The sequence below is a fragment of the Leiobunum rupestre genome, chromosome 11, assembly GCF_980474605.1.
Source record: "Leiobunum rupestre chromosome 11, qqLeiRupe1.1.hap1, whole genome shotgun sequence".
In the NCBI taxonomy this organism is placed as follows: Eukaryota; Metazoa; Arthropoda; class Arachnida; order Opiliones; family Sclerosomatidae; genus Leiobunum; species Leiobunum rupestre.
This window is the reverse complement of record NC_143394.1, coordinates 15544118-15564850: the sequence shown is the minus strand read 5'-3', so window position 1 is coordinate 15564850 and position 20733 is coordinate 15544118. Positions and strand designations below refer to the sequence as shown.

The window sequence follows — 20733 nt, the reverse complement described above, 5'->3', positions numbered from 1 at the left end:
AATTATTGGAACTTCAGGGTTTTCGTGTTGCCTTTTGCTTAGCAGACGAAAATGCAGCGGCTAAAACCTCGCGTTGATTGTAAATGCTAATTTCCGGCCTCAAAAAATATTTAATTCCGTTATCAATTGTCATTTTACGTCTTCGAAATGTTCTAATAAATGACATCTCACCCTAATCGGAATTCTTTACCAATTATCATGTTAACCCATTGAAAATGCTGTACCAACTGTCATTTTAATCCCTTCGAAATGCTCTACCAATTGTCATAACACCCAAATCGAAATGCTCCACCAAATGACATCTCACCCAAATCGAAATGCTCCACCAAATGACATCTCACCCAAATCGAAATGCTCCACCAAATGACATCTCACCCAAATCGAAATGCTCCACCAAATGACATCTCACCCAAATCGAAATGCTCTACCAACTCATTTTATTGAATTCAAAATATACTACCAATTGTCATTTCAACAGTGGTCGTATTCTACCATTTTTCATTTTAGTGAAAAGATTTTTCCGAGGGGTCGGACACTTGCCATTATTTTGTACGGGATTTCGTAGAGATTTTGGCGATTTTATCATTACTTTTTGAAGTGATTTTGGGATTTCAATGTTAATTTACCATTGAGAGAGTTAAAAGATTTTGCGATTTTAGACAAAGTGTACGGGATTTTGGTAAATGTCCGACCCCTCGGATTTTTCCCAGTGAAGAGATTTTGAAATTACAATTTTAACCTTTCAAAAAGCAATTCAATCAGTTGGCATTTCCACACCAATATTGTTGATTTTAAATAAATATGATTTAACAATTTGTAAATTTGTTTTCTGACATAATGCTCTACTAACGCGTAAGAGCGTTTTTAAAACCCCAAAACCAACTTTGTCAACCAGCCTTTATCCAATAATAAACGTGGAAGCGCCATCTCTTAACCAAATGCGCGTCAAAAATGTAAAGTTCGAGCTCGCACGATGGATCGCTTAATTCGAGAAGGCTCTCGAAAAATCCAAACACAACAAAAGGGGCAATTGTTTAGATTGTAATATTATCGCTTGGAGGGGCGGGTAACGCGCATTTATATTGAATACGCGTAGTACTTCTCTAAAATCCTAATAATATTAACGATACCGAGTTACAGCGAGTGTTAGGGCTAGCGCGAGGCACAACCTTAAACACACACACAACACTGGTCATTGACCCCTTCAGTTTTGTAACTCTACACGATGGCTCCGAAGTCCGTTCGCAAAGCTGGCACGCCGGCCTATGAGAGTTTACAGGCCGGCCCCGAGTTTGTCGATATAAACACTAGGTTTTTATTTTATTAAGGCTCCGCCGTAGATGGCGTTTCACACTTTTGGCACTTTTAGCCCCATTAAGAGAGTGAAAGAATTTGGCCGTTCGCTTTTTCCCTAGTATAGTTTTCCCGTAATACAAATGCCAGGATCATTTTACGGGGTTTTGCCAACAGTCCCGATTTTTCGCGTTTCGCTCTCGTTCGCCCTTAAGCCTCGGCGACGACGAGGGATAACGCGTCGCCGAGGCTTAGCTCTCCGTCGGCGGCGGCGCGCAGAAGCAGATGCGAGCTTCCCACAGCTATCTGCTAACAACTTCCGGGTTCCGACGCTCGCCTCTTTGGCGTATTGTCCGTTATAAGGGGTCGGGCAGGGGGGTTAAAGCTCTTCTCGATTCACTCCTCCACTATCATTTCGCCAACAATAACTCTTCGTTCCCCCTTTTTTAAGGGGGACTTAAAAGAAAGCGCTTGTTTTTTTATATATATTCGCGTACATGCCAAGGCTTATTTTACATAACCATTTCTCTTATCTTTTAATCGCGGGAAATTAAATTGGGTAAAAAAATGTTCCGAAATTAGAAGTGTAACTTATCCCTAGAATTATGTAAAGGGTTAGGGTATTGGTTTGTAGGCGATTTTATAAATTCGCCTTCTTTAAAACGGCTTAAGAAATTATTTCTTATGGGTTCAACGTTATGGATTCAAAATATCATTAGTAGCGTTAGATTTAAGTACAATATAAATGTAAATATGCGAAGTATGTAATGTATTTCTCACTACGGTATAATGAATTTTGGTCAAAACCAGAAGTATATTATATAGCTTCTACTATAGAAGTATTAATTTCTCTTGTAATGCTTGAAATCTTCGCATGATTTTTCAAAAATGTATAGGATGAAATCGAGGGGTCCAACGTTCGCTAATTTTGCATAGGGGACTTCGAATTTGAAAGTGATTTCAGAAATCAGAAACTAAATTTTAGATTTCAGAGCTAGATTATCGTGTTGGTTTCTGGTTTGTACGCTGATTTTGAGATTTTGGAACTGGTTTTGGCCCAGATTTCAGGATTGGCCAGTTGATTTCAAGATTTTTAATATCAATTTTCTATAAAGTGTACGCGATTTGTACGATTGTCTGACCCATCGGATGAAATAACATAATATACTGACTTTCTTAAACTTTTACATCTGCAAAATCTGTTTAATAAGAAAGTAATTAAAGCAACGCAATTTGTCCATTTTACATCCTTAGGCGTACTAGTACACGGGAAATTTTAAGTCCTAATTCGGTGTAAGTGTCCGCGATTTGCAGTAAAAATCGCAGCAAATTGAAAACTAAGAATTGTTTATTTAAAATAAATCCTTAAGTTAAATAGAAAAAATTATCTATTCTATTTAATATATTTGAAAATATCTAAAATCTAAAAACCAATTAATTAAAAATTAAATTAAATTGAAATAAAGCCTAAACAGACGCTTCTATAAATGCCGCTCTCTTTTCTTTAAATGCCCTATACGCGCATGCGCTAGTCACTGAATAAAATAGTCACGTGTTTATGTTAGTTTTATTTTCCAGGTTAAAGTTGATAGCACGCGCGCCTTTTTTTTCCTTTCAGGAGGCGCCTGCGAAATTGAGCGAGCCATTCTATTTTGAAATATTAAGCAGCGCACGCTTTAAAATATAACGCTTTTACAAGTATCTCCATGCTCTCTGTAATAATGCTTCTAGTCAATCGCTGAACAGGTTTTATTTAAACGACTATTGCCATTGATTAAGAATTCTAGGGGAATCCTTCAAGGTGCAACTTCACATTGATTTTAATTGCTAGCTTTATTTTTATATCTATATGAATTAATAAATATGGCTTCATTGAATTTGAATAATAATTGCCAGCTATTAAACAAGCGAAATTGTGTCGAATCCGGGGACAAACGGGGTGAAAATTCGAAGAAAGATATTTCGAACCCCATCAATTGGGATTTCTCGCAGGGTGGCGCATCCTCAAGATGAAGGGTATAAGATGCTACCGGGAATGGAAGTTGTTTATTGGAAGCGTCGCTATGACAACGGAGATTACAGGGGGGCTTTGTTCCCATTGGCTGCTTATTAGTTTCTTATCTGGGTTAATCTAATGTTATTTCCCCCGGAAATACTTCTCACCATCGGATAAAAACACGACGGACACCATCTATCTAGCTATCTTTATATTACCGAGCTATATATATATATATAAATAAATATATATATATATATATATATATATATATATATATATATAGCTATACTAACTATTTTGCCTGATTTATAGTTCTTAAAATATGATTAACCCTATATATTTGATCCAATAATTTTGTTTAATTAAGTTTATAACTAAATTACGATATTACTGCATAATTAATAGTTAACATTCACAATTTTACCTTTTAAAATCCGTACATTCGATTATATTTAGGAATATCATTTAGAAATCTAAATTTTTTTTATATCAATATGCAATTTGAAAATTGAAGACTTAATTTATTTATCGTAGTTTCGATAATTACATTTTTAATTCTTCTAACCAACAGAGCATATATTATAGTAAATTAACACTTAATATCTTAATTTTCTTAAATTCTAAATCGTAGAGGTACAACCCATGTAAACGTACAATTTTTTGTGCTACGTCACTTAGACCCGAGGTGTTTCCCGCGTAACTTCGCTCAAAAGGTCGGCTCTTAAAAGAATACGCCCAAGTATTATACACTTCGACATGTTACTCTACCCTCAAATAAATTGTATTTTCTCAAGCAAAAAAAGGACCAGCCTACACCAAGAGTGACTAATACAGATACATTTAATACTTATTTTCCTAATACCGTGCATTTTTTCAATAAGATGTTGATTCAATTCTGTAAAAATGGTATTAATTAATATTAGGGTCTTGGGAAGGTCTTAACTTTAAGTTTAGTTAATAAATGTTTTTAATTGCCGGAAAAGCTAAGTAAATGAAGAAACATGAATAGAAAAGCTAAGATTAAGCAAAAGATATTTATGTTGCTGGGAAAGTATTTACATTATGCGCAATATTTTTAAAGATTGGTATATTAATATTCGTACGACTGGAAATGTTTATTTTAAGTTATACTTAGAAAAAAAATGGAAAAGAATTTTATTTAAAATAAGCTCAGTAACAAATATTCCAATAAACGGAAAAGCATTTTGTTTAAGTTAAGCTTAGTAAAAAATATTCTAAGAAATGGAAAAGCATTTTGATTAAGTTAAGCTTAGTAAAAATCTTCCAAGAAATGGAAAGGCATTTTGGTTAAGTTAAGCTTAGTAAAAAATATTCCAATAAATGGAAAAGCATTTTGGTTAAGTTAAGCTTAGTAAAAAATATTCCAAGAAATGGAAAGGCATTTTGATTAATTTAAGCTTAGTAAAAAATATTCCAAGAAATGGAAAGGCATTTTGCTTAAGATAAGCTTAGTAAAAAATATTCCAATAAATGGAAAAGCATTTTGGTTAAGTTAAGCTTAGTAAAAAATATTCCAAGAAATGGAAAGGCATTTTGATTAAGTTAAGCTTAGTAAAAAATCTTCCAAGAAATGGAAAGGCATTTTGGTTAAGTTAAGCTTAGTAAAAAATATTCCAATAAATGGAAAAGCATTTTGGTTAAGTTAAGCTTAGTAAAAAATATTCCAAGAAATGGAAAGGCATTTTGATTAATTTAAGCTTAGTAAAAAATATTCCAAGAAATGGAAAGGCATTTTGCTTAAGATAAGCTTAGTCAATTGGAAAAGCCATTGTTTTGTAGATTTAGTGAAATGACTAGAAAATCCTTTACTTAACTTAGTAAGTAAATATTCGTTTGCTTAGGGAAGCTATTACTTTGAGCTTAATATATTAAACCTTCGTACTGCCGGTAAAGCCTTTTCTTTAAGTTAAGCTTAGTCAATAAATATTTCAATGACTGGAAAATCCTTTATTTTATAGGTTTAGTAAATATATAGTAAATTGATTAGAAAATCCTTTACTTGAAGTTTATCAAATAAATTTCCGTATTATTAGAAAAGTCTTTTATTTGTATATATTCCAATGAATTTAAAAGCCTTTATTTTATAGATTTAGTAAATATTTCGTGAAACGATAAGAAAATCCTTTACTTAGCTTTAAAAATAATTACAGTTGGAAAAGCCTTTATTTTAAAGATATATTAATTATATAGTGAAACAATTAGAAAATAATTTACTTTAAGTTTAGTAAATAAATATTCGTATGATTAGAAAAGTCTTTACTGTAAACTACGTGCATAAGGTCTATCAGTTGCACATTCAATCGTTCGTGTAGACATTTAACCCAATTTTGCATAGTACCGATACTGCATCAGTGCGCGCGCTTTAACTGTGCAGTTATATATTGCGTAATGGCTTAGATACCGCGTTGACTGTACCTAAATACCGCCTGGTAAAGTAGTGCCTGGTGACAGTGTAGTGTACGCGATTGAAGCTAAAATGAGGGTAAACCAAAATTATGTGAATTTCGAGAATTGGAACTAGAATATTTTCGCCACTTGCGCGCTTTTATTTTTCGCCGGGTGTTGGGAATTTTGCTACGCGTACAAGGTGAAACAGATCTCGCGTCTCACTAATTTGCGCGTTTATTTAAATGGACGGTATTATTTAATACTATCTTTGGGATTAAAACTCCGAAATTCTTTGAACCACTGTTGGGCGGGCGTAGTTCATTTTGGAGCCGAATAGAGCGTTTTGGAGTCATAATGAATGATAAAACCAGCGAGTGAGCGTTTATGAGCGACGTGATTTGAGATAATTAAATATTCAGATTTGAGATAATTAAATATTCGGATTTTAGATAATTAAATATTCGGATTTGAGATAATTAAATATTCGCGAGTGAGCGTTTATGAGCCACATGATTTGAGATAATTAAATATTCGATTGCTAGTATGAGCAGAAGACCTGAGAGTGTAAACAACTCTGAAGTGAGCTCAAAGAGATTAATTTCTATGAATGCCGAACCCTGATCTGGATCTATGCTTACGGAGGAGCGACACAAAATCAAATTAAAAATTAATTATCAAGATACAGTGAAAATTCACAATGAAATAAAATGTATTAAGTTATTAAATGGAATTTAACCTGCAAAGCAATCTTTACGGAAGACCCCTTAAATTTTTCAAATTTCCCTGAACAGTGGCGCCAAACATTTCTAAAGCCAACCACAGCTGCAAACGTTGGTGTTCCACACCCAATACCTGACGTTCTATTCCCTTTAAAAAAGATTTTTCCACGTTGCTAATATACACATTATTTATTGACTTCATATTGTTTATGTAATTTTGATACATATATAATTTCTTACCTTTTTTTTTTAAATAAATCTTGATGGAAATTGCCTTTAAATGAAAACGTTATTCACACCCTGTATAATTAATTAATCAATTTCTGGAGGATTGAAAGCGCAATACATCACATTTATTGGGTCAAATGAAAGGGAGCTTTTGTACCTATATATTATTTCGTCCACCCATTTTGGCAAGGACTTTTTACGCCGAAACGCGGGTACCGCTATACCTTGCCGTGACTCGCATTAACGATCTGAAAGTATCTAAATACTTTTAAAGAACTGGATTTAAACTGATTCAAAATTTAGGAGACGATATTTTAATGATGAAATAAATCTGTAACTTTCTACCAAAGGCTAAAAAAAAATTAACAAAAATAAAGAAATACATTTATAATTATATTTATTTATTTTGAAATGTTTTTAAATATATTTATTCCCATTTTAAAATATTTTTTTGAAATATTCCAAATAATTTAGCGTTATGAGACTTGTCAGCCACCGTCCAACCACATTCGATCACGTTATAGCTTAGCATATAAATATTTTCTTATCAAAGTAAAAATCCAAATTGGAAACCAAAATTTAACCAGACAATTTTATATCGGCTCACTCCCCCTCGTAAAATTCCGGCTACGCTACTAAGCTATACTACTTACTTGCGTTGCCATTTGGTTAAGTAAGGCTTGGTTAATTTGGTTAATTATATTAGACAACCGTGTGCGCGTTACATCTGCCGGTTTTATAGTACTGACTTAATATCTGTTACTCTATATTAATTCAATTTCGTGATTTTGTCGTTGCTAAGCGTAATATGAAATTCGCGTTCTGGGTTTTTACAGTATATTAAACCTATGCAAACCTTTACGGTATTTATTTATATTTTTATATATCAGATATATATCTAACCAGCTGCAAACGCCCATTCCAATTCCGCTTAAAAATCTATCCTTGTTTTCAATTTCCCCTCCGCAGTAAGTAATGCTTGTGCCCCCCGTCCTCCTGTATCTTGCGAAGCTGACTTCCTATATAAGTTTTCCTGGCATTTTCCTAACTCCTATTCTGACGTCACCGCCGCTCTCTCTCTCTCTCCCTCTCCCTGTTTCTGGAGCGTTCATTGACATCTTCCAGCAAGAACTTTTGCGTTCGGCTCCGGCGGGCGGCGCCCGAGTAGCGGTACTTCCAAGAGCCTGAGCGCGACTTCCTACCTCTCTCTCTCTCTCTCCCTCTAGGTCTCTTTCCGCGCGCGACGACCTGAAGACGCTACCGCCATCTATTCTACAAATTCCGAACTACGCCGACCAACTATGCCGTTATAAGGGACCATTCACAAATTACTTAACGTATATGTTACGTCACATACCGGAACTTATGTTATTAATAATTTCATAAGTAATATAATAAAAGTATGACACCCTTCACTGTTTTTAATGATAATTTAACTAACCGAATTGAGTGGTATATTATCGTCCTTGGTAGTAGTATATATTGCTTTCGCCTTTATTTAGACACTAGGGGGCTCTGTGCTGAACTAAACCGTGATTGCGCCATAACTGCGAAATTATCAGTTCGGTGATAATTTTTCCTAATTGTCATACTTATTAGAAATATGCTAATTAAGATTATTTTAAACCACTAGCAATTTAATACTGGCTTTAATGTTTATTCTCATTTATAATAGACTAATATAGATGTAATACATTAAAAATATATTTCTTTTTGAATGTAATTTAATAATTTTTAATTTTATTGAATGATAGGAGGGGTATATTATTGGTGACTTAATTTGGGGATGAACTATTTCCAAACGGTAACGAAGACCGTTATAGCGCCTCTCTTGTGAATATTTATCAGTAAAACATTTGCAAGTGAAAGATCGGAAGTGTCATACTTATAGTAAAATCTTATAGACTTATGATATTAGGGTTTTGAATATGGTACGCAATAAATATAAATATGCGTGCCAAAAAATTGGATATAAATATTTAAATAGCGTGGAAAATATCCAATTATTAAGTTTGGCGTTCGATATCAGAAACGATACGCGAAACACGGTATCTATAACGTAATATGTGTAACCTTTTAACTACCAAAGCTATACACTCCGGTAATGTATTATTGCAACGTAATGTAATATCATGTGTAAATACATATATAAAATAGTATATAACCCATATATAATCAGAGAATAGAATAGTTTAATCATGCATATATCACATAGATAATCATATATAAAATCTTACATATCACAAAAATATTTATATAAAATCTTACATATCACAAAAATATTTATATAAAATCTTACATATCACAAAAATATTTATATAAAATCTTACATATCACAAAAATATTTATATAAAATCTTACATATCACAAAAATAATTTTTTTAAATCTTACATATCACAAAAAGAATTATATAAAATCTTATATATCACATAAATAATATAAAACTCATAAATTATGTGTATAGTATTAAAGCACACAAATTAAGCTTATCATATTAAAGCAAATATAAATTATATGTATCATATAAAAGCATATATAAATTATGTGTATTATATAAAAGCACATAAATGAATTATGTGTATTATATATAAGATCACATATTTAAATTATATGTATCATTTAACATCATATAAATTACGCGTAAAACATAAATGCAAGAAATTACGAGTATTTTATTAAAACACAAATTATGTGTATCATATATAAGCACATAAATTAGGTGTTTCATATATAAGCACATAAATTCGGTGTATCATATATAAGCACATAAATTCGGTGTATCATATATAAGCACATGAATTAGGTGTATCATATATAAGCACACAAATTAGGTGTATCATATATAAGCACATAAATTAGGTGTATCATATATAAGCACATAAATTAGGTGTATATTATATAATCACATAAATTAGGTGTATCATATATAGATATATCATATATATATATATAATAAAAAATTATCGTGTCTTTAATATATGGCTATCTAATTTAAATTCGATTGTATGTGTTGTTTCGATGTATCGCAGAACTGTTTTTAACGAAGTGTCATTTTTATTTGCAGCTCAAATCGAGATTATTCCATGTAAAGTCTGTGGAGACAAATCCTCCGGGGTGCATTACGGAGTCATCACGTGCGAAGGGTGTAAAGTAAGTTCCACATCTTTTATTTCCAATATTTCAGGCGTTTCAAAATGGCGCTCAAAGTTAGAATCATAAAGATAATGACGTCACTCGGAATCGACCAAAATTTGTGGCTTTGTATATAATGTGGGTTACAAATGTAACCACAATTTTCATCATAATCTAAAAGAATATTAAAAAAACTATTTAAAATATCATAATTAGTAGTAAACTACTGAAATTAAATTTACAACGTGTAAATTCGTAAAATAAATAATATATTTTTTATTACAGTTTTAAAATATACCCCCAGAGAAAATTCTTAACAATTTTAATGTAGCAATATAAAATATGTTCTAAAAAAATAACTCGTAAAATTTAAGCAAGGCAAAAAAAAGTTCGTCCATAAAACCGAAAATTAAAAAAAAGTCGTTTAAAAATGATGTAAAAAAAACTAATATTTGTGACAAATTAGCTCAAGAAAAAGTCTACTGTCAGGATACCCGTAGGAAAATGGGGGAAAGGGGGGGGGACGAGGAAGGGGTAATACTGTATACATAAATTTTCTCTATAAGCGAGTTGATAAGGATCGGGGAGCTGCGCCCGCGGCTGTAATATGAAAGGTAATGAGCGGTTTTTTACCTGGCTGTGTCGGTCTTACCTCTGGCGAAAAAAAAATTAAATATGACCGACTTCCAACTTCCGCTATCGTTAATTAGCGACTTCTGTGAGAGTTAAATCTCTTTAGCCGGATTTATACGAAAGAAGCGGCAAAAATGAAACGTAAATATCAAACTTCCAAGAAATTGTTTGGGTGTTCAAACGATCATTTAAATCATTGAAACATGATTATTTATGCTACTTTTTGTTGGTATATACAATAACTAATTTGTGATATCTATTGAGGTATTTTAATCGAAAAAAAACACTGAGTTTGGAAATAATTTAGTAAAATTTAATAAGATTTAGTTTTCTGGTGTTATGGTTTTGAAAGTATATTTTTGGATTTTGAATTCTAAGTATGTTTTGGCTTGTCGATATTGTTAAAAACGTAGAGTTAAATCGAATGGATTACAAGCTATTTCAATGATATCAACTGGTACGTACCAGATATCGATTAAATTAATTAATTGTACCCTACTTTAATTATCAGTTAAAATATCTTTATTTCCAGATTAAACCGGTTATCGGTAAAAGCCGAATATCGGTACTTATAACGATATCATATCGGTTAACGCCGGTTTATTTTTATTCCTAAACGGATCAAAAGCCAAATATCAGTACTGGTAGTGATATCATTTATTTTCTGAAAAACTTGATTATCGGTTAACCTATATCGATAAGGGTCCGGTTAATGTTGCTTAATTTGAGATCGGTTATCGGTTAATGAAAAAAAACCCATTAAAATCATGTTTTATCGAGATAAATTACAAATTTGTATTCGAAAGATGGCACCACATTTAAACAATATCTGGTAACTTCGCTTATAGAGTTTCACCAATCATATAATAATCACCACCTTGGTAGGCCTAAGTCATCGAGTGACTTTTAAAGCCTTTAATTCAGGTGGCCGTGTTACCACGCGTAGGAGGGGGTTGGAAAGCCTTGGAAGCCACACGAGCCAACAGCTCCCTACACTAACTATTACCGTTAACCTCAACAAGTTTTTATGGAAGGGGAAACCGAAGAGCTCGAGGGAAAACCCCTTAAACCAGCGGGGAGATAACTGGCAAACTCAACGCGGAAGGAGTGGTTTCGAGTTTTCACCCAGTGCCACAAGCTGGTATCGAACCCGGCCCCTCTTGCTGCGAGGCGAATGCGTTAACCACTCCGCCACCGCACCGAGTAACGGGTCCGGGCCCCCGGATTAAACAATTATTTCAGGCTCGAAGAGTGCGTACTGCTATAGATAACTGTGCGTTTCGGCCATAGAGTGGGGCCCCAAAGCTGCACGGGCCACGGTAATTTTTAACGGATTCCCTCCCCTCTTCGGGCGTGTTCGTACCTCAAATACGGTTTAATATTTGTCTTTGGTGAGAAAGGGCGAACAATTCAATAATAATGTATTTATGAATTTCCCTTAAAAGCGAGCTTTTAAGAACGGCAAATAGCGAACATTTCTTAAGCGGGTATAATGGCCGAATTCACGCGCGATAATTAGAGGCTTTAATGGGCCGGGTTAAACTGACCGGACGACCATTATTTGGCTACTCGCGGTGAGGGAAAGCCAACGTCGAGGCGTCATCCGTCTTATTTGCTTCGTATAAATCTCCCTAGGCGGGGCTGTATACTGACACAAGTAATTATATACGCGTAGATCTTTCGTCGTTAGCCCAGATACACTCCGTACGTTCGCTTCCTGCAACAACGACGTCAAATATAACGCGACGCCTAAATAGGGGCCCCCCCAGGCCGGATTTTGCGACTCGCGAGTCCCGTTGCACCACCTCTTCCGAGTGCCTGCGGATCCTTCGTATTTTAAACAATTTAGGTAGTTTTCGCGTCATCATCTCGCTGGGCCGCTTCCCCCGCCCACCCACTCTTTATTGCCGGTATTTTAGCATGGCTGCCAGATTGACCAAATTCCATGTAAAACGTTACACCCTATTCAAACGACAACATTTTTAATCCGGCGTATCATAGATGTCGCCAAAATTATAGTCTAATAATGAGACAAATTTAATAAATTTCGTTATGGTTGACACCATTGATAAAGGTAGAGCAGCCCTTGGATATCTGTAAACTAACTCCCTTGGTATAGAGGAAGGGTATATTCGCGATCGAAAACTATCGCTACGCCCCCTTTGGTTCGCCATTGAAACCTAGATAGGTAGCGGCTAAAGTAGACGCTATTAGTTTTTCCTTATCGTTAAATTTGACTTTATAAATAATGATACTTGCATTTTAATATAATTTTTACATCGTTTGCTTATGTTTTAATAAGTTTAGTTAAGAAAAAGGTTCTTATGACGTTTCAATTTGTCTGTTGCGAATTCTAGATTTTAGGCGCAACCTCGGAGAAGCTAGCGCCGTTACGCCACCTAGACTTGTTTCAGTCGCGAATAGAGAATTTTGTCACTTCGTTATTTGTTCTAGGCATATGGAGCCCTCTATCTAGTGGGACTGTAGATTGCGCTTATAAGTTCAATTCAATTCAAATTAAGAATTAGATAAACAATAAATCAATGAAACGATATTAATATTAAAATATTATTACTGTGGTTTTTCGACAAATGCTCGGTTGTACGAATGTAGATGGCGACTTAAGCGCCGGACAAAATTATTACTTCGGCAACTTGTTTTCCGATATGAGAAAACACATCAAAAAAACGTTACCCGCGTAAAGGGAAAGTTTTTATAAATGTTTAATTATTTATTAAATTCACGCGATAACAGATCGGCATGACACTGTTTTCGCAGGACGAAAATAGGGTCGCACGATATTTCGTGTCGTGAAATTTCTTACGGCTGTTTTGCTGTTGTATTTCTGATTATGATAAGCGCATTGTTTCAGGAAAAGTCTTTCGCGTGTGATTAAGCACGTGCGAGCACTCTTTTGGCTAAATTTCGATAAATATTTCGATATGTTCCTAAAATTAGTGAAACCAGAATTAAACATGCAATGACCCTATTCTACCTATCTTAATGAAGTTATTTAAGGACGCTTTTGACGGAACTGACGACGGTTGTAATGCACGTTTAGTACGAACTAAACTAACAATGCAAGGAGAGTACCCGAGGTGTTTATTGCCGATTTTGTTCAAAGTCGGGCGTAATGTAGACCTATATGAAATATGAAATTTCCCAAAAGGAGACGTTGCATTACCCATTCGATTTGCTATGGCAACCGAAAATGTTTTTGATCACTTAAAACAATAAAATCTCCATTTAAAAAAGCATGGGATTTTTTCGGTTTCACAGGGTCCTAGCTACGAAAAGTTTGAAAAATTTTGAAAATCACGAAATGTGTAATTTGGACCACATTTAGGTAAATTTCATTAAGTTTGGGTAAATTGAAACATTTTTAGGGTAAATTTGTAACAAATTTTTGGGTAAAATAAGGAAAAAATCTATTTTGGTTGTAAGTGGTCAAAAACATTTTCGGTTGCCATGGCAAATCGAATGGGTAGTGCAACGTCTCCTTTTGGGAAATTTCATATCTCATATAGGTCTATATTACGGCCGACTTTGAACTAAATCGGCAATAAACACCTCGGGTACTCTCCTTGTAAGTAATATTTTGAAGGTGTCATGATAAGCATAGTAAAATCGAATCGATTTGAATTAAATTTTGATCGTAACTAGATTTTTAATGGGGCTGACAGTCAGTCTAGTTTTAATTTGTTCATTACCAATTATTGATTTGTATATTTTCTTTAATCACAACAGGGTTTCTTCAGGAGGAGTCAGTCCAGCGTGGTCAACTATCAATGTCCGAGGCAGAAAAACTGCGTCGTAGATCGGGTGAACAGAAACAGGTGCCAGTATTGCAGGTTACAGAAGTGCCTGGCGTTGGGAATGTCCAGGGATGGTAAGTATCATTTTCTTTAACTCGTTCAACCGCGTTTCTTGGGCGAGAAGATGGTACGCGCGGATGACTCAATCCACGCTGTTTCCTTTTTCAGCTGTCAAATTCGGCAGAATGTCCAAAAAACAACGCGAGAAAGTCGAAGACGAAGTTCGCTTCCATCGAGCGCAGCTAATCCGTCCACAGGGGCCTCAGGGTACGCTGATCCCCGGAGTACAAGGGGGGCAGTCCAACGGGGGCATCGGCCTTCCCACCACCACGACGGGAATCCCGAATACGCAAACGCCGGCCGAAACGTCGCCAGACAGTTCTGTGTTCGACCATCACCAACAACCGTCCTCTTCCAACCAACACATGCCGGGATACATGAACGGAGGGTCAGTCGTCACGTTGTTCTTCAACAGGGTTTATCCGTCTGAACAAAAGATGGCACCACTGTTAATAATAGACTAACCGTAACAACGGTTCCCACATTTCATTGGTCAAAAATCATTTCGAAATCCGAAGAAATCTAAATTTAACCCAAACGTAACATAACCTAAGCTTAACCGAATCGTAACCTAACCTAAATTTTTCCCAACCGTAACCTAACCTGTCTATAAACTATCCAAACCAAACCTAACGTAACTAATACACTGCGAAAAACTAGGAATAGCCATTGATTCGCAATTTCATAAACCCCGTAAAAGAAACAAGATTACGAAAACCGCAGCCAATGAAATTGGGTACCACCGCTACGTTTAGCCACTACTAACATCACGGAAAACCGTTGTTGGATCTTTGGCGCTATCTTTTGAGCAGAAGGAGCAACGATTATCCGAAATAGCGTCTGTTAGGTGACCGTTCTAACGCAAATCTCGTTTTTGCCGTTATCGTTTCCAGCTATACCTATAACGGCGAGATGAACAGTTACACGCCGAACAGCTATTCCTATACTCCTCAAACTATGACCTTCGACCTCAGCGGAACGGACTTTGTGGATAGCACGACGTTCGACCAAAGGCAGTTAGAGGTTATACCCGACACGAACGGGCTACTAACCACGACGACAACGACGACGACGGCACCTCCCAGTCCGGGGCTTCCCTCTAGTTCACATTTAGGTAATTCGGACAATTATACAATTATCTTTCCACCGAGGTCATTCGTTTAACCTTGTTTCGCGTGTCTTGCAGAACTTTTATCTAAAGCAGTCGTGGAGGCCCACAACAGAACGTGTCTCTTCACGACGGACCAAATCGCGGACATGATGAGGAAACAGCAAGATCACTCTAGGGTTTTATATTACAAAACCATGGTAAGCACTTCGTACCAATACTGTTGAAATAAATGGCCGAAAAGGGGTGTGTGCTTGCAATGTTATTAAAGGGAATATAACCTGCAAAGCAATTTTTATGAAAGACCCCTTCAATTTTTCGAATTTCCCTTTACAGTGGCGCCAAACATTTTTAAAGCCAAAGGCAAGAGCGGCCAGAGCTGCAAACGTTGGTGTTCCACACCAAATGCCTGAGGTTATATTCCCTTTAAGCACGGTCTGCCCATTCGTATTCCAACAAACTAAAAAGGACATTAGATTGGTCTTCAATCAACGTTTTTGTTAAAGTTCTTAAGGTTAATTAACTAGTACTCGTTGATATATTGAAGGCTGTTCATCGAATACTCTTTTATATTAAGGTTTCCTTACGAATAAACTTTTCTAAAATTATAGTTAGTTATCGAATAATATTTTACATATTTAAGGTTACTTATCGAATACCTTTTTCTATTTTTATTTACTTATCGATTACCTTTTTCTATATTTATTTTCTTATCGATCACCTTTTTCTATATTTATTTACTTATCGATTACCTTTTCTATATTTATTTACTTATCGAATACCTTTTTCTATATTTATTTACTTATCGATTACCTTTTTCTATATTTATTTACTTATCGAATACCTTTTTCTATATTTATTTACTTACTTATCGATTACCTTTTTCTATATTTATTTACTTATCGATTACCTTTTTCTATATTTATTTACTTATCGATTACGTTTTTCTATATTTACTTATCGATTACCTTTTTCTATATTTATTTACTTACCGAATACCTTTATCTGTATTTTAGTCACTTATTGAATACTTTTTCTGTAATTAAGTTACTTATCGAATATCTTTTTCTATAATTGAGTTACATATCGAATACCTTTTTCTATAATTGAGTTACTTATCGAATACTATTTACTATATTCTAGATTACATTTGCTCTAAATAGCACAAAACATTAAGAGAATGTTGGGTAGTTTTGAGACAAACGCGATAATTGGTTTCGTTTGCGTTTTGGCGAAGTAGGGGCGCTGAACCTGACAAAAGGTAGGGGCCGAGAAGAGACTAAAACTAGGTCAGAAAGACCCTAATAAAGCTCAACGCTAGGACTGGGTAGTAGTTAATCCGCCCCTGGGTCTTTCAATATAGGGATACCCTTTTCTGGTCAATAGCTTTTCAATACCGAGACGAAACTCGCGTCTTCTAAATTGCCATTTCAATTCTTTGAACAGTCACACGAAAACATCTGGTTGGATTGCGCGCAGAGGCTAACGTCGATCATCCAGCAAATAATCGAATTTGCCAAGATGATTCCAGGCTTCATGCCATTATCTCAGGACGACCAGATCGTACTTCTTAAAGCGGGTAAGACACCTGAAATCTCAACTTGCCACAAATGAAGATACCCAATTACAAACGTGTCTTTTTGTAACACGCAGGGAGCTTCGAATTATGTATATTAAGGATGAGCAGGTACTACGACCTTAATTCGGGTTCGGTCCTTTACGGAGATAGTTGTTTACCCATGGACACCTTCATGAACTCCAGTAAGTGCGCGAGCCAAGCAACACATTATGGTGGGTAATGATCACTAATTCAAGTTATTACTCGTGGTTTTTTAGCGATGGAGACGACGGAGGTCAAATTGGTGGCCACCGCTTTCGAGTACGCCAAATGTGTCGCGGAGCTTAAATTAACGGAAACGGAGCTAGCACTCTTTTCCGCTTTCGTCTTATTGTCGCCAGGCAAGTACTTATTTGCTGTTTCTTTATACGCGTGCAAGAATGTATGAATATCTCCCGGGACACACGAAACAGAGTCTATCATTTTGACAACATACTATCCGTTAACCTCAATGTATTCTTGATTCCTGTTATTAACCATACTTGTTTCCATTAAATCATCCTGCAAACAGCGCACCTAACGGCGAAAAATTAATTTATTTGATCCACCATAGAAAGTTTTACTTTATTCTGCCTTAATGGGCCATGCAAATAGACATAAAATTAGGGAAAGATAAATTAAAACGAATTTATTCAACTTTAAATCTTCCTTTTAAAAAAATTAGTGGTCTTTATTCAAGGTTGCCACACGTCAGGGAATTTAAAAATGGGCATAAAAAGTCAGGGAAATGTCAGGGAAATTTAGGAATTTGAAAAAAGTCAGGGAAAGTTCAGGGAATTCAATTTGATCTTTTAAAGGTAATTTTACTCTAGATCTATGACAAATTCAATGATTATCATCTATTTCCTTGAAAGTTTGGCTAATTTTTTCAACATTGCAATAACCTAATTTTTCCTGAAATATAAGTCCATTTAAATTTATTAACTTCTGATAAAAGTCAATTATTAAATATAAAGTTTGGCCCCAAAAGTCAGGTAAATCTGTCTAAATGGTCAGGGAAAACAGGGAATAGGCAGGGAATTTGAATCTAAAATTTTTGTGACAACCCTGTTATTTTTAAGATAATTAGCGATATTTACGTCATTAGTTAGCCTGGTAATTTCAATGCTTGAGGAACTTACTGAATCAATGTTTGACAATACTACAAACTATTTGCACCATTTAACCCAATAGGTATTTGATAAACGTAATAGGCGGTGTAGGTTTGGTCAAATTTGATTTGGAAAGCTTGATACATAAGGTTGATAAATAATGGCTTTACCGCAATGGTGAGCGGAGGATGGGCTTGAATATAGAATTAACTATTTATCTTAATAAGCCAATCCCACCATGTCACGCTGCAGTTGAAAACCGTGCCTCCATCCCTAGATTCATTGTTGAACTAATAATTATCAAAGTGCTCAAGACTCTAGAAACTTTCGTTTACCAAATGGTAGTCAATGTTCCAAAAATGTCACTTTTTTTGAATATAGGCCATGTCACTGGTAATTAGTGACAAATTTGACAAATAATGGCATATAGTGACAAATAATGGCATTTAATGACAAATAGGGAGAAAAAAATTTACTCTTAGAACACTTTATTTGCAAGAACTTTTAGCAATGAACAAAATAAAAGGTTTATTTTTTTTAATGTTTCAATCATCTCATTAATTCACATTTAATTTAAATGATTTAAATTTAAAATTAGAAATTGAAAGGTCATTATCAACAAAAACAAGCATTGACGAAACCCAGAGCAGACGACTCGCCAAAAAATATATACTTCAGAAAAATAGCCAAACATTTTATATATTTATGCGAAAAATATACAAAATAGCCCAATTATTGGCAACCCCGCATACTATAATTACAAAAATAGCCTAAAAATGTTTTTATGGTATTTCATATGAAAAATTTATTAGTATTTTTACTTTTTCTATTATTTGCCAGTATATGTCAATTTGTCACTAAAAATCATTATTTGCCATGACACTTTTTGCCACAATAAATGTCAGGTGGTATTTACCACCCCGGAACACTGATGGTTGTTCAACGAGGAATCTAGAGTAATTACGTAATTTCGTCTGGTATGATAGGAATTTACAGTAGAGGATATAGTGTATTTGTACCTTAATAGAGTAGGATTAGCTAATTGGTCAGTCCACTATTATCTATTTGGCTCCGTTGTCATATTGACTAATGCGGTATCTTTCTTTTTGCAGATCGGGCGGGATTGCGCGGGATATCCGAGATTCAACGTTTGAACCAGGCAATCATGAAGTCGTTGAAATTCGAACTGGACCGCACACACAAAATGCCCATTAAAGGGGACGTTCGCGTCTTCGACGTACTCATAAGTAAACTGCCGTCTTTGAGAGAACTCAGTTCGCTACACATGGAAGCCCTGGCCAAATTTAGGCGGTCCCAGCCACTCTTAGAGTTCCCCGCTCTGCACAAAGAACTCTTCTCAACCGACGTCTGAAATCAACCCGTTATTTTTAGCTTCCTAAATTAATATAAAAATGATATATTAGAGAAGAAGGGGACGTCGATCGTTTCTCCCCTTTTTATTATAGAAATATAAATATATATTTAAAAGAAAACGTAAACAATAAAGCCTTCGATAAAGGATTTTATTTCGTTCCGATACGCGAGGTCCAAGTTTAGGCCTGATTCTCGCCCCGCGTTCGGCGATTATGTACAAAAGATTATTTATAATTAAAAAAACCAACTATCTGACGGACGGAAACAAAAAGTCCAGATCGAGTGGAACTGAACTGAACCGACGCTTCGCGCGATTAGCGGCTCTGGAAAGCGACGAGATCGTAAACGAAGGAAAGGGATTTTTTTATTTTCCACCACGTGGTTTTCATTTTTGTGGCGGGAAAGGAGTTAAAACCAAATGGCGGCCGAATGCCACAGCCAATCGAAGATGAGGTACCGTTATCAGTGCCACTTACCCGCGTACCCGCGCAAAAACCACCGATTCATATAAAAAATAAACATTTTCGATAAATTCCGGTTCTCATATTTTTCTTGTAAATTATTTTGTCTCGTTCTCTTAATATTAATGTTATTATAATTATTTTTTGGTTTCTCCGGGCGGATGTTGTCGTCTCATAAGAATTTTTTTAAATATTAAATTTATAGGGTTTAAAAAATATAAAAAAATGTGGTGGTTTTGTATATTACGGGGCTGCTAAAGTTGTGTTTAGTACCTGAGCTTTAACGCTAATTTAAAATAAAATAAAAATTGTACATAATACGGTTGAAGATGGAAAATGAAAAAGGCCAAGATTAAAAGAAAACAACGTAAGAGAAAACAAATAACACCAGTAGAAAAAACACGGTTTTGTTTTGGATCTTTTCCCAGTGAATGATTTTCAAAAATTAAAAATAGATGGCGACATAAAAGGAAGAAAATTTTTGAGAAAAAAGTCAAAGTGTGATAGCAATAAGAACTACACTTAGCGTATAGTGTAGAATTAAGCGAAGGAGTATAGAAAACAAACTGACATCATCTGGAAAATGCACAATTTTTTTCGTTCTCAGATATGTAAAAATACAGATTTTACAGATGTTTAGAAAAAATATTATTAGAGAAAAAAATGGGTTATATATACTAAGTGATATAAAATTTAAAACGGGATAAAAACAAAAAATATTCCGTTAACTACCTTGTATAGAGATAAAAACAAAAATGTTAACTTGAAAAAAAAACAAAAATCGGCGTAGAA

The 20733-nt window shown here is 34.9% G+C and overlaps 1 protein-coding gene across 1 annotated transcript in view; it reads left to right on the top strand.

Moving 5' to 3' along the window:
* The window catches only part of Hr3 (nuclear hormone receptor 3 ROR-beta), a 49700-nt gene extending 29874 nt beyond the window's left edge, over positions 1 to 19826 (top strand). Inside the window, exons 2-10 of the mRNA XM_090163223.1 lie at positions 9714 to 9799; positions 14162 to 14303; positions 14398 to 14677; positions 15183 to 15403; positions 15476 to 15597; positions 16844 to 16976; positions 17051 to 17158; positions 17234 to 17356; positions 19219 to 19826. Of these exons, the coding sequence (XP_090019349.1) occupies positions 9714 to 9799; positions 14162 to 14303; positions 14398 to 14677; positions 15183 to 15403; positions 15476 to 15597; positions 16844 to 16976; positions 17051 to 17158; positions 17234 to 17356; positions 19219 to 19478 (1475 nt within the window). The 3' untranslated portion in view covers positions 19479 to 19826. The remainder of the gene's footprint in view (positions 1 to 9713; positions 9800 to 14161; positions 14304 to 14397; positions 14678 to 15182; positions 15404 to 15475; positions 15598 to 16843; positions 16977 to 17050; positions 17159 to 17233; positions 17357 to 19218) is intronic.
* The last annotated feature ends 907 nt before the right edge of the window (positions 19827 to 20733 follow it).